The 14,179-nt window shown below is 40.9% G+C and overlaps 1 protein-coding gene across 1 annotated transcript in view; it reads left to right on the top strand.

Moving 5' to 3' along the window:
• The window catches only part of LOC126210503 (centrosomal protein of 128 kDa-like), a 133,966-nt gene that overhangs the window by 63,097 nt on the left and 56,690 nt on the right, over positions 1 to 14,179 (top strand). Inside the window, exon 2 of the mRNA XM_049939748.1 lies at positions 762 to 940. Within this exon, the coding sequence (XP_049795705.1) occupies positions 830 to 940 (111 nt within the window). The 5' untranslated portion in view covers positions 762 to 829. The remainder of the gene's footprint in view (positions 1 to 761; positions 941 to 14,179) is intronic.

Raw genomic sequence — 14,179 nt, 5'->3', positions numbered from 1 at the left:
CCTGGTTTTAGCTGTCTTTCCTCCAGTTGATTGGGATTAACATGTAGTTGTTTTTAGCTCCTTTTTATTTATTTATGCATTTATTTTAACTTTTTCATCTTTGTGTTCCAAGTTTCTGACAGGGGCACGTATGAGCTTAATTGTTTTTGCACCCTAAAACAAAACAAAACAAAACCTGTAATAAGGGATTGTTTGGTAGACTACTCACTTGCTGCTGCTCTTAGTCCCCTTTGGTTAGTACAAACTAGATACTCTCTTACTATACCTAACTTTTAAAACCAACTTAATTTTTGTTGTTGAAATTAATGCATTGCACATTTTTCTTATTCTCTTTTCAATTGGCCAGCTTGTGAAAACTATTGAAGACTACTCATGTGAGATATTGATTTTATTGCTTATTTACACCTTACCAATTCTTGTGAATTAAAACAATTATATTGCTCTAAATGTTGAGCATTACTTGCTTTAATAGATGTTATGTGATAATTGTTTATTTCATGTTCACTAGATCTTTTTCTTTTTAACTGTATCTATTATCTGGCATTTCCTGCTATTTTTCTATTTGTCATGTATCGTATTGCTTTATCTCCATAAAAATCTCCTGACAGGTTTTTTTTTTTCCTCTCTTTCTTCACTTCCATTAATTTTATTTTGTTTAATGTCTTATTTCTGAGCGGTATTGTTTTTCCTTAAATGCTTATTTATTATCACATTAGCATAGCTATGGGAGAATTATGTATAACTTTGTAATATATTTGCAGGTTGTGCACCACCACCACCACCAGGAAGTTACGATCAAAAATTTTATTCTAAAGTCAAGGGGTTGGTCATGGAGAAAAGTGAAAGATTTACTGATCTCAAACCACAAGTTCCAGGAGCTGAAAATCCCAAGACTTCAATAAAAAATTGCAGTTCATCCTCACTGCCCGTGTTTCGCACTGTAAGTAGTGTCATGGAAGTGAGAATATTGGTTATGAGCTTTTTGTGTGCAGAATTTTTTGACATTATTGTTGCTCATATCATAATACTCATTTAAACCAAAAATCGATTTCCTTATCATAGTGTGGAGGTGATGGAATAAGTACATCATATGTACTTCTTAAGAATAACAGCTCTCTCTCTCTCTCATAATGTTTTTGACATTCTGTGATCTAAAAGTTAAAATGTCTACAGGCACTAATGTCTAGTTGGTGTATTTCATAAATAAATAGGTTGCGATTTGGTACGTAAGGTTCTACAGTGGTGTCAGGTAGGAAAACTGTTCATGAATGTGATATATTCAACATTTACAATGATAGTGTTGGCCTAATCTTAATTGGACTACGTAGTCAGTTTGACAACATTTGATCTGACATACTAAGTCATTTTTAATGTCTTTGTTCTGTTGAAGAGAGAGGGAAATAATTTCAGTGGTAACCATGTGCCTATATTTACAAATGAACGTGTAACATGAATGTAAATTGTCTCATTCCACATCATTATGATTAATCATGCAAATGAACCACAGAACATGAAATGAAATAATAAGCGGAGGGAGAGGGCAAAAGAGTGAAGAATGTTGAAGATAATTCTAATTGCAGATGTCTATAATTTATAAAGTGTGGCAAGTAATGTTTGGTTACACACTTTTGTTTAGTCATCCTACAATTTTTGTTATTACTCCTTTTGTAAAGGGGAAGTTCTGTTCTGTTGTGAGATTTTGATGAGAACTATTGTTCTCTGAGGATCTTCAATAAGTCTTAATATTTGTATGGTGATTTTTATGATATGATTCGCAAAAGTGTTGTGTGTACCTATTACTTTTTAAAAGCGCAAACAATGGCAAATCCAGAATGGAATGTAACAATATTATGAAAAGGAAAGTCATTACTCGCCATATAGTGGAGATGCTGAGACGCAGATAGGCACAACAAAAAGACTATGACAATTGTGAGAGTCTTCTTGTTGTGCCTTATGGTGAGTAGCAACTTTCCTTTCCATAGTATTTTTAAAACCTCAGGTGTTTATAATATTCACCAGCATGTTTGGCCTGTATTCATTGACAGTCATAAATGACAATTTAACAGGTAAATTGTTCTAACCCTATAGTGTGAGTACACTTAATCAAAGTGTGATAAAAGTGCCTCAATGGCTGGCCTAGAGAGATTTCCTTACAACCTGGACAGACAGCATAATAAGCGATGTCGTGTGCACAAAAGCCCAGTATGAGCCTGGTGTTACGTTTACTTACTTATTGTATGTTCACCTACAAGACTGTATATTGACGTGTTCTACATTTGAGACTTTGTACTGTTTCATACTTCGTGCAGTGTTATTGTGAATCTCTTCATGTGGAAGCAGAATAAAACTTGTATGTGTACTTCTGATATTGTATCTGTAAAATGATACAAAATACTTGGTGACAAGTTTGTTATTCTCCTAATGTTTCATTTCTTGGTTCAATATACAGTCAGCAGGTCAGTGGAAAATATTCTTCAATCTCTTGTTTAACAACAATGAGCTCTCTCCGACCAGCAGTAGGCTGTCTCTGTGGCACTATACACTTTGTCAGCCTCATCAATGTGCCAGGTTCCACCATCATTAACACAACCCTCACCATTTCCTCTATATGATTATTCTGCGGAAGGTTGGGATTCACATGAAAAACACCATCGGCAACATTTTCAAGCTTTTTCAATCACTGACACCAACTTGGGTAAGATTTTTATTTTTGTCAACGGTTTCTCTTCGTGTTTATCACCTTGTGTGTCAGCTAGCTCCTCTTCAGGAACCTGCCAGTCTCTCTTTTGATGAAATGTGTCGGTTGTTCTCCAATTTTCATTGCAAATGTAAAAAAGTTATTGCTGCTTGTGGTGAGTTGTACCGTTGTTAAAAATGGCTGCAACAGTCGTACAGAGCTTTGGCAGTGAAACTTCATGAACTTAGCTGTTGTTCCTAGTTTGTTATGAGACCCACTGGGACACATGCTGATTCTAGGGTTCATGATGATATAATACACCTAGCCCCAGATAGGGAAATTTGTGAACATGCTTTTCAGTATGAAAATCACCAAATATTCAGCAACCAGTCGCAAAATCATGTTTTATTTATTCATTTTTGCAAATCAGGGCACATATTGGTTGAAAGCACCAATGATGGCTGTTAATCAGTTGAAATCGATTGCAAAAGTGAATAAATTAAAACATGATTTTGTGACTGGTTGCTGCATATTTGGTAATTTTATGGTTTATGGTCGCTGCACGACTTGGGAACCACATGGAGCCCACTATTCACAATGTGAAAATCCCTCTCTCACAGATGTTCTGAACATTGATAAGCCTTTTGAAGTATCTAGGACAACAGGAAATCAAGAAGTAGTGTGGTGTAAAGTAGTCACTGTTGCTTCTCCTCCTCCTTGACCATTATCAGTAAGCTCATGGTGGGTAACACGATGTTGCGGCTATGTTAATGCGGCCTTTTGTTTTGTTCAATATGAGTGGACCGCATGCCCGAAGTGTTGGGCAGTGAATAACCATTATTTTTTTAAAAAAAGGACAATGCTGCGTCTGTGTGCAAAGCTCGGTCATCCTTCACCAAATGTGGATGTGATCAATGTTTCCCAAGTGATGGTAACCCCAAACTAACCCTACATTGAAGTACATGTTATGGACAAGATGTCAAAAATGCTAGTGGACAAGAGGGCAGCTGGTACTGTGTTAAAGTCTCAAACCTATGTGAATCTGGGCTTACTGGTTTTGTACCTGTTGCTCGTTAGTTGATGAGTTACAACAAACATTAAATACTAATATTGTGACAGTTTCCTACTTCCATAATGTACAAAACAGTGGTTCAACTTTTTACTTTTCTCGCAGTGCATGATTCCGACACTGAAAATTTATTTGGGAACAAAAATTATGAAGGTGCCTAACCTTCATAATTTTTGGTTTCTCTACTAATGACAAAATGCATCTGGTATTTGATTAATTTTATACCAACAACTGGACATGGTCAGCTCAGAACATTCCTCCCTAATTTTGGAAGCTTTTGGGGGTGCTACTGATTTCGAGGCTCACATCACCGTGCAACCGACGGCACAGCCCCATTTTTTTCATGCCTGCCCAGGCCCAGTGGCTTTATGGGAGTAAGTCATGTTGGGACTAGATCGACTTGCATCTTAGGGTCCTATCATGCCTGTCTTGTTGAGTGAATGGTCTACTCCACTGATAATTGTCAAAAAATCTGACGGCAACCTTTGGCTCTCTGGTGATTTTAAAGAGTTTGTAAATTCAGTCTGTTGTCGATATCTCTTACCCCGTCCAGATGAACTCTTAGCATGGCTTTCTGGGGGGTCAACATTTTTCCAAAATAACTTGTCAGAAGTCTACTTAAGACTGCGTCTAGGTGATAATTCCAAATGTGACCTCATAGTGAGCACTCCCATTGGGTTATATTAATAGCAGCACCTGCTTTTTAGTGTGGTTAGCACCTATGCAATGTATTAAAAGACTTTTGGAGCAACTCACATGTGCGGGGATGCATTAACTACCTGGGTGGATACTGTGATATCAGGTTCCTCAGTAGATGAACATTTGTAGAACTGTAGTGCCTTGTTCATGGTGCTGTAGGCTGCTGGTTTGAAATGTAACTTGGACAAATCACATTTTTATTTTTTTTAGCTGTCTGTGTAGCTTGGTTTGAGAGTCTCACATGTTGACATCAAGCATTTAAGCCAGCATGTTGAGGCTTTGTCATGTCCTACCAGTGTCAAGAGTTGCAAGCCTTCCTTGGAAAGATTGCATACTACCATAAATTTCCTCTTACATAAAGATGTTCCTTTTCACTGGTAGCCCACCTGTGAGTGTACCCTTGCCCTATTAAGATCACGGGTGCTGATAACTGCGCAGTTGAGTGCCCCACAAACCAAACATCATCAAGATCAAAATTACACTCGGCACTTTGCTTGATTATCTTCCAACCAGGCCAACATCTTCGTTTGGCCTCACACTTCTCCCAGTATGGCCTTGAGGCCATTCTTGCACACAAATATGCGGATATCCTTCTTTCTATGTATTCGCAATACATTACATTGGTCTATGTTAAGGGTCAGTTGCCACTCCGTGCACCAAGTGCCTATGTGCTGCAGATCTTCTTGCATTTCGCTGCAATTTTCTAATGCTTCAACTTCTCTGTATACTACAGCATCATCTGCAAAAAGCCGCATGGAACTTCAGACACTGTCTACTAGGTCATTTATATATATTGTGAAAAGCAATGCTCCCATAACCAGTTGTCAGATTTCGGTGGCTGTCATGTCCGACCCCATCTTACGTCATCTTGTTCGGTTTGTCCACAATGGCTGGCTTGGGCCGAACCTCAGACCATTTGCTATATTATTTTGCTCTCCATCACCACCTCTCAGTTCTTACTTATGTGTTACTGTTGGCTCATGAAGAGTTGGCATCCACGGTTATGATCCCATGTGCATTCTCCACCCAGACTATTGGGGTGTTTCTCTTACAAAATTCCTGGCCAGTCACCGCATGTTTAGGCCCACTAACGACAATGAGATCACACTTCAGTGACAGCTGCCTGCAGTGCACCACCCATCAAGTGGCACACAGGCCTCCCGTCCTCTGTGGCCCCAACCCCTAGTGACCCACGGAGCATATCAGTGTTGATTTTACAGGTCTATTTCTTAACTCCTTTGGATTGTAGTGGTTGACACTTTCTCAATTTCCTTGTGAGGTTCTTTCCCCATTCACATTCAAGATGGCTACAGTCATGGCCCTCTCAAAGAGACAGACAATGGTCCACAGTTGGTTTCTCAAGACTGTGAAGAGTTTCGTACAAAGAGTGGTGTCTGGCATGTTACTGCCCCTCCCTTCCATCACCAGTCTAATGGAGAGGTGCAATGGCTGGTCTGCACATTCAGAACCCAGGTGAAACAATATATCACTTGGTCTTCTGCCAAGGAAGCCCTTGATACGTTCTCGAGTTCATGTAGGTTCACTCCAGTCGGTGACTGTAGCCCGACGAAGCCACTTCGTGGCTGCCAGCCCTGTACGCTGCTTGATCTGCTCTGGCTGACACCATTGTCCACCAACACCCAACTCTCAGCGATTTCATTCAGGCTCTGCTGTCTGGACATGTGGGTTTGGCTGGTGACCTAAGTGGATACCAGTGGTCGTCAGTCACTGCCGAGGCTCCTTGTTGATATGTGTGTGGCCAAAAAGGGTTTGAAGGTTTTGTCCTTCAGTCATATGCAGTACTTTACTCAATTGCTAATTAAAGGTTCCTATTAACAACTTGATCCCAACATTTCTCTGGGTGCAATGGTGAAGTGATGAGATGTTTATTACAGCTTCTGTAATAGAAAGATACAAACTGAGTTAATATAAATTGTGTATTTTCTAAATCAAGGGTTTTAGGGGCCAGTTTGGTGGGAGTAATGATTCTCAGAACTTTGATGATGATTGCTGCAATTGTGGCGAACACCATTGAGGAGTCACATGTAGAAAATTGGTAAAGGTGTCCACCATAAAGAGTGATATGTGTGGACACCCTCCCATGGATGCTGTGGGAACAGCTGTAGTGAGTAGTGGTGTTGTGCCAAAGACTGGTTACATCCACAGATTAAGCCTGCACAGTCTAATTGTCTTCTCAGTTTTTACATGGATGCCAGACTGATATGCATAATGTTAAAGTTCTTCAGTTGTACCATCCTGCAGTGTGACAAATGTAGTGCAGTGCATTGAAGTGATGACAGAATTAGTTATTTGTGTATTCCATGGATCATAAGTGTAAGTAATATCTTGCTCTGATGTTGAATGAGTCTGTTTAGCCGGCCGAAGTGGCCGTGCGGTTAAAGGCGCTGCAGTGTGGAACCGCAAGACCGCTACGGTCGCAGGTTCGAATCCTGCCTCGGGCATGGATGTTTGTGATGTCCTTAGGTTAGTTAGGTTTAACTAGTTCTAAGTTCTAGGGGACTAATGACCTCAGCAGTTGAGTCCCATAGTGCTCAGAACCATTTGAATTTTTGAGTCTGTTTACACTTGCAGTACTGTTCCTCTGTACAAAATAGAGCAACATACTGACCATTTACTTGCGAGTAAGTCATTTATTCTCTGTTCAATTCTTCAGGTCACAACGTAAGTGGTCAAAGATTTTTATGGCAGAATACCTCACTTCTTTCTCTGCCACATTACAACTGAGTGGTGGAAGGTGTAAATAATTTGTTTCTCCAGTATTATATCTGTTACCGTTAGTGCTTTTGAAGTGACAAACTTCATACAGGAGTAAATTTACTGTGAGGCTGTTGTCACATTGCCAAACTATTTAAAGGACAGTTCTGTGCATCACAGATTTTCCTTGCCGCATTCTTCTGTGCAGATTGCTACAGCAGTTAAGTATTATCACAGATGGTTATGCTGTAAAACTTTTTTTTATGTCATCACTCTTCTGACTGGTTTGATGCAGCTGCCACAATTTCCTCTAGAGTGCTAACCTCTTCATCTTGGAGTAACACTTGCACCCTACGTCCTCTACAGTTTTCACCCTCCATAGCTCCTCCTAGTGCCATGGAGATTAATTCCGTGAAGTTTGAAGACATGTCCTATCATTCTTTCCCTTCTCCCTGTGTTTCCTGCCTGTTACTTTCTTCCCTGATTCTTCAGAGAAGCTCCTCATTCCCTACCTTATCAGTCCACCTAAGTTTCAACATTATTCTGTAGCTCCACATTTCAAATTCTGAGATTCTCTTCTGTTCTGGTAAAACATTAGTGAATGATCTGAAGTCTGCTGCTACTGGTGATGCGTAAGTTACAGAGCTTAAACGTTTAAGAGCATTTGCACCATGTGACTTGCAGTTCATATCAGTATAAACATATGAGAATTTAGAGCATTCTGTTTAATTTATGATTCTTCTTTGTGCATTATTTCTAAAGGTGTGGCTGGACCATGTGTAGTTAATGTCATGTATTGCGTTTCATTTCTTTTAATGGCAGTCAATTTGCATATAACCCATTATTAATTTCAAGAAAAGTTTAAGTATTACAGTTCATCCATTAGGCTTATTACAGTACTTGCACTGTCATAAAGGAAAACTGCTTCTTCTTGTAAGCACAACACAGATAATTAGATAAAAACAATCAAAAGAGTGAGGCCTTATTGACCACTGTGATACACTTTGTGTTTTACTCTTATTCTGAAGACTGTTGTTTTGTATCCATTCCCTAGATTATTTAATGCACCACTCTGCATTCTAACAGCGGTATCCCTGAAAGCAAAATATTTTAGCTTCTGTAGGGGAATACTATGAACAACATAATGAAATGTTTTTGACAAGTAACAGAAAATACCGATTTGCAACAGATTCTCATTTAAATTTTGTATAATCTGGTTTTTGAACTAAAAAAATAGTATGTTATGTGGAGAGCTCCTTACAAAATCCCAAATTGAAACTAATTAATTTATATTGGGATGAATATTTTAGCATTATTGTTTACATAATTGTTCCTAATACTTTAAAGGAGCTGCTCATCAGTGAGACTGGTCGGAAATTAGTAATCTGTATGACTAACTTTCTTGTAGAGCAGTCTGACAATAACACATTTCAGCCAGTCTCAAAATATGTCAGGTTTGTCTGGAAAGTAATGTGTCACAATTTATCTCTCTCTCTCTCTCTCTCTCTCTCTCTCTCTCTCTCTCTCCCTCTCTCTCTCTCTCTCTCTCTCTCTCTCTCTCTCTCTCTCCCTCCCTCCCTCTCTCCCCATTCCTCCCTTCTCCCCGATCGAATAGGTTAACTGGAAATTCTTAGAAGTATGAACCTTCTCATCAGTAAATTTTTTCCAGTTTGATTTCCATGCCTCATAAGTTTTATGGAACGTCAGTCCTGTTCATGGAAGCCATCTTAGTAGCTTGCATGTTGTCCACCAACTGAAGATGCTTTCCTTTGAGGTCCCTATTCAGCCAAGGAAGCAAGAAAGGTCCACCGGGGTCAGGACGGGACTATAGGGTGGCTGCAACACCATTATTATATCGATCTGCGTCAGGTAGGCCATAGCAACAAAGGAAATGTGAATGGACACATTGTCCTTGTGCAGTTTCCATGAGTTACAGAACTCTTTTTTGAATGTAGGCAACCCTGTGATTACGTCTCTGGAGCACTTCCTCGTAAAATTGAGCAGTCTTGTCAAGGGGGTACAAACTTGTGGCTAACTATGTTGACAGGTGTCCTGCGTGGACCTCATCGGTGACCTCCTCTTGACTTTCTCTAAACATAGTGTGCCACTTGTTTGACTGTGATCTGGAAAGGCAATCGCCCTCGAAATCTTCTATAAACATCCCAGAAGTTTCCAGTGGCATCTTGTTGAGCGTCAAGCAAAACTTTATCGCATAATGATGCTCTAAAGTTTTCTCGATTGTAAGTTTGACACACACTGTGAGGAGGTTTGTGGAAGAAGCTGTTCTAACCCTCCAAGAGCACAGAGGCAATTGAGCAACCTATCACTGGAAAGTAATTCCCACCCCACCCCATTTAACTATTCTGCGGCGTACAGTCACGTCACAAAAAAAAAGTAACACATTACTTTCCTGACACACCCTGTAATCTGTTCTAATGATGTATTGTATGAGAGACTGAATACATGGCCTATATATGAAGACCAGGACTACTTAAATAATTTATTTTTGATACTACTAATCCTATGATAAACCCCATATGACAATTTACAGGAGGGTACCAGAAAGAAACCAAACTTTTTTTAAACTTATTCACATTTTAAGCACAAACCTTCTGTGCTCTCCACTTGCTCTAATACAATTGTCTAATCTTCTATTCCTTTTTTTAAAACAGCGTTTAAAGTCCTCTTGTGTGATGCTTGACATTGACTTCATTTTTTTCTTCACCCCAACAACATCAACAGAACACTTACCTTACAAGTCTCTATTTATTCTAGGAAAAAATGTGACAGGGGTCAAGCTCAGGTGAATATGAGAGGTGAGGAGCAGGGGTCATACCATTATTGTTCAAGAATTGTCGTACAGATAGGGATGTGTGAGCAGGGGCATTGTCATGATGGAAAAAACAGTTACTCGACTGACACAAATCGGGTTGCTTCTGCCACATACTCTTGTGCAGTCTCCAAAACTTCCAAGCAGAAAGCCTGGTTAACTGTCTGACCCTGGGTTGTGGGGACTCCCTTATATTTATAGGAAGATGGTCTTGCCACCCCTCACTGGATATAGGTGAGAACCTGTGAGAGAAATGTTTTCTTGACAGTGGCAGCAGTCACTTGTTTTGAGACCTGAGGAAAATCATTCATGGACAGATTTAAGTTTTGGGCTGACTAAAAGCACAGTCTTTGTTAAAGAAGCAATCAGTATTTCGACCCATTGAAAACTGTGATAAAGCATTGGTATTGAAGTAGGTGGTGATAAAATGAACATTGAGAAATGGAGAATTCATTTTGGCAATCGTTCAGTCTCTCCCCCTCCCCCCCGTACAGATGTATGGCACAAGTGGGGGCAATAATGAGAGGTTTGTGATGTCACCAAATGAAATTTAGTGCCATGTTACAAAAATGTAAATTTCTGTATGCTATAGATGATGGCTAAAGCTTCTTGCTCAGTTTGGGTATAATTAATAGGGGTTGCTGTTAAGAATGTTGTTGTAATTGCTGTTGGTTATTCTGAGCTATCCCTTTTTTAGAATGTAGGCTTTCACGGCCATTATTTACAGTATTGCTGATATTTGATTATAGACATCAGAGGCTCGTTTGTATCCATGGAACTATCTGTTCGTGATGTCATCAGAACTTTACCTAAGATCGCAGAGTCGCACCAAAGTAAGTTATAGAGGGGGAGAGTTGGTGCTGTCTGTTTTATTTAACACTAGGGCCCACAACTTGTCTAATTTCAATTGTACCTCTTTTCTGCTTCTGAATTTCTTATGATGTCACTGCATATCGTAATGTGGTAATTATTAGATCTTATGAAAACTACTGTGTCAGACAAACAAATTTGGTTTTTTCCTGGTCCTAGTTTGTGACGTGCTGCTGCTGATTTATCCATTTTGCCCAGATAACATCAGGAAATTACTCAAAAAATACACTCCTGGAAATGGAAAAAAGAACACATTGACACCGGTGTGTCAGACCCACCATACTTGCTCCGGACACTGCGAGAGGGCTGTACAAGCAATGATCACACACACGGCACAGCGGACACACCAGGAACCGTGGTGTTGGCCGTCGAATGGCGCTAGCTGCGCAGCATTTGTGCACCGTCGCAGTCAGTGTCAGCCAGTTTGCCGTGGCATACGGAGCTCCATCGCAGTCTTTAACACTGGTAGCATGCCGCGACAGCGTGGACGTGAACCGTATGTGCAGTTGACGGACTTTGAGCGAGGGCGTATAGTGGGCATGCGGGAGGCCGGGTGGACGTACCGCTGAATTGCTCAACACGTGGGGCGTGAGGTCTCCACAGTACATCGATGTTGTCGCCAGTGGTCGGCGGAAGGTGCACGTGCCCGTCGACCTGGGACCGGACCACAGCGATGCACGGATGCACGCCAAGACCGTAGGATCCTACGCAGTGCCATAGGGGACCGCACCGCCACTTCCCAGCAAATTAGGGACACTGTTGCTCCTGGGGTATCAGCGAGGACCATTCGCAACCGTCTCCATGAAGCTGGGCTACGGTCCCGCACACCGTTAGGCCGTCTTCCGCTCCGCCCCAACATCGTGCAGCCCGCCTCCAGTGGTGTCGCGACAGGCGTGAATGGAGGGACGAATGGAGACGTGTCGTCTTCAGCGATGAGTCGCTTCTGCGTTGGTGCCAATGATGGTCGTATGCGTGTTTGGCGCCGTGCAGGTGAGCGCCACAATCAGGACTGCGTACGACCGAGGCACACAGGGCCAACACCCGGCATCATGGTGTGGGGAGTGATCTCCTACACTGGCCGTACACCACTGGTGATCGTCGAGGGGACACTGAATAGTGCACGGTACATCCAAACCGTCATCGAACCCATCGTTCTACCATTGCTAGACCGGCAAGGGAACTTGCTGTTCCAACAGGACAATGCACGTCCGCATGTATCCCGTGCCACCCAACGTGCTCTAGAAGGTGTAAGTCAACTACCCTGGCCAGCAAGATCTCCGGCTCTGTCCCCCATTGAGCATGTTTGGGACTGGATGAAGCGTCGTCTCACGCGGTCTGCACGTCCAGCACGAACGCTGGTCCAACTGAGGCGCCAGGTGGAAATGGCATGGCAAGCCGTTCCACAGGACTACATCCAGCATCTCTACGATCGTCTCCATGGGAGAATAGCAGCCTGCATTGCTGCGAAAGGTGGATATACACTGTACTAGTGCCGACATTGTGCATGCTCTGTTGCCTGTGTTTATGTGCCTGTGGTTCTGTCAGTGTGATCATGTGATGTATCTGACCCCAGGAATGTGTCAATAAAGTTTCCCCTTCCTGGGACAATGAATTCACGGTGTTCTTATTTCAATTTCCAGGAGTGTATGATACAAACAAAAAAGGTGCGAGATATTCAAACACTGAGCGGAACTTATGCCCACCACTTGCCACAGCAGCAGTATGTAAAATCCTATGCACTTGTCACTAACTGTACATAATAAATATAGGAAGAAGCATTAACCTTTGCCTCATAGAACGTGAGCAGTCGTTGCCTGAGCCAGACAGTTAAATCTGCAGTAACAGACCATGTTCTAGGACCAGGAAACAACCAAATTCGATTTTCTCATACTGTGGTTTTAGCAAGATCTAATAGTTACTACACTAGTATATCGATGAAAAGAATCAATTTTTGAAATTACATTATAATTACTGTCTTAGCATATAAAAAAGGAGTCCCTAGAACTTTGGAAGCAGAAAAATAGTTCAAACAGAAGAGCAGGAGGATTGAAATTAGAAAAGTTGTGGACCCTGAGTGCTAAATAAAACAAAGTGACATCTCTTGCCCTCCACAAGCTCAACAGCATACACTGGCATATCTGCGTGATCTTCAGCAGTGGTCTTATGATGTCACTGGGTGTTTCTTAGATGCATATAAACAGTTTGTTACAGACTCTAAAGACTCGGAAAGCTGGTTGCTGAGCCTGTTTAAAGCTTCTGATGAAGTCTGCAGCAATGGAAACTAGATGTAGGCAGAGAATTATGCCTTGGATGTAGGCCTTATGCCCATAAATCAAATACAACAATATCCCTGTTGCGGTCTGAAAGAACTTCAGTGATGCTGTATTGAAATGCATTCTTTGACCAAAAATGAATGTTTCTTTAGTTTTGTATCTGACTAGACAAGATGGTGATTTTAAAAATGAGAAAGATGTATCTTCATTTGACATGTTTCTCTTCATGAGACAACCACAACTGTTATTCACTGTCAATGGTAAGTCTGCTACAGTTACAAAACTTAGGAATTTGTATATGTCTTCAGTTTCAGGACATACGTCCCATCCTCAGGTGCCTATTAAAATGTGAGTCCATAAAGGACACATAACTAAGGTTAAAATGTATTAAGTGTGTATCACTGGTACATGATATGCAAGAGAATATTTTCTTCAATGCTTGTTCTGCCAAGAGGCCCCTCACAGAGGACTAAGAAGAAGAAGAAGAAGAAGAAGAAGAAGAAGAAGAAGAAGGGGGGGGGGGGGGAGAAAAGTTTACAAGTGTAACAAATTTTATCACTGACAATATATTCATTTGACCTAAAGTAGGCTGTTAGGTGAGGTTTGATATTAAATTTGCACTAGCTGATAAAAATATTTATTTATAAATTATAGAGCACAGCAATCAGTTGTCCTTTAATTCTAGGTTTTATTACGCAAATCCAGATTTCGGCTCGTGCCTAGCCATTATCAATGCTAAAAATACAAGAAGCACATGGATAGATGATGCAATAAAATGTTACAGCTCATGACATAACCTCTATGGCTTATATATTAGATTACATACCAACATTTTCTAATCTCTATGCGTGTTAGTTCCCTATTGTTTGGGCATCAGTCACAGTTCTTTGAATACTGCTTGATAAAGAAGGTAGGTTGTGTGGGGAACACATCGCTTGGTTGTATTGCGCCCTCTATATGAACTACATATATAGCATTTAAAGGAGAGTAAAAAAATTCAAATACGCATGGGAATTACATAAAATAAACCATAAATAAAATTCTTT

The sequence above is a fragment of the Schistocerca nitens genome, chromosome 10 (genome assembly GCF_023898315.1).
Source record: "Schistocerca nitens isolate TAMUIC-IGC-003100 chromosome 10, iqSchNite1.1, whole genome shotgun sequence".
NCBI lineage: Eukaryota > Metazoa > Arthropoda > Insecta > Orthoptera > Acrididae > Schistocerca > Schistocerca nitens.
This window is presented reverse-complemented; position numbering and strand designations above follow the sequence as displayed.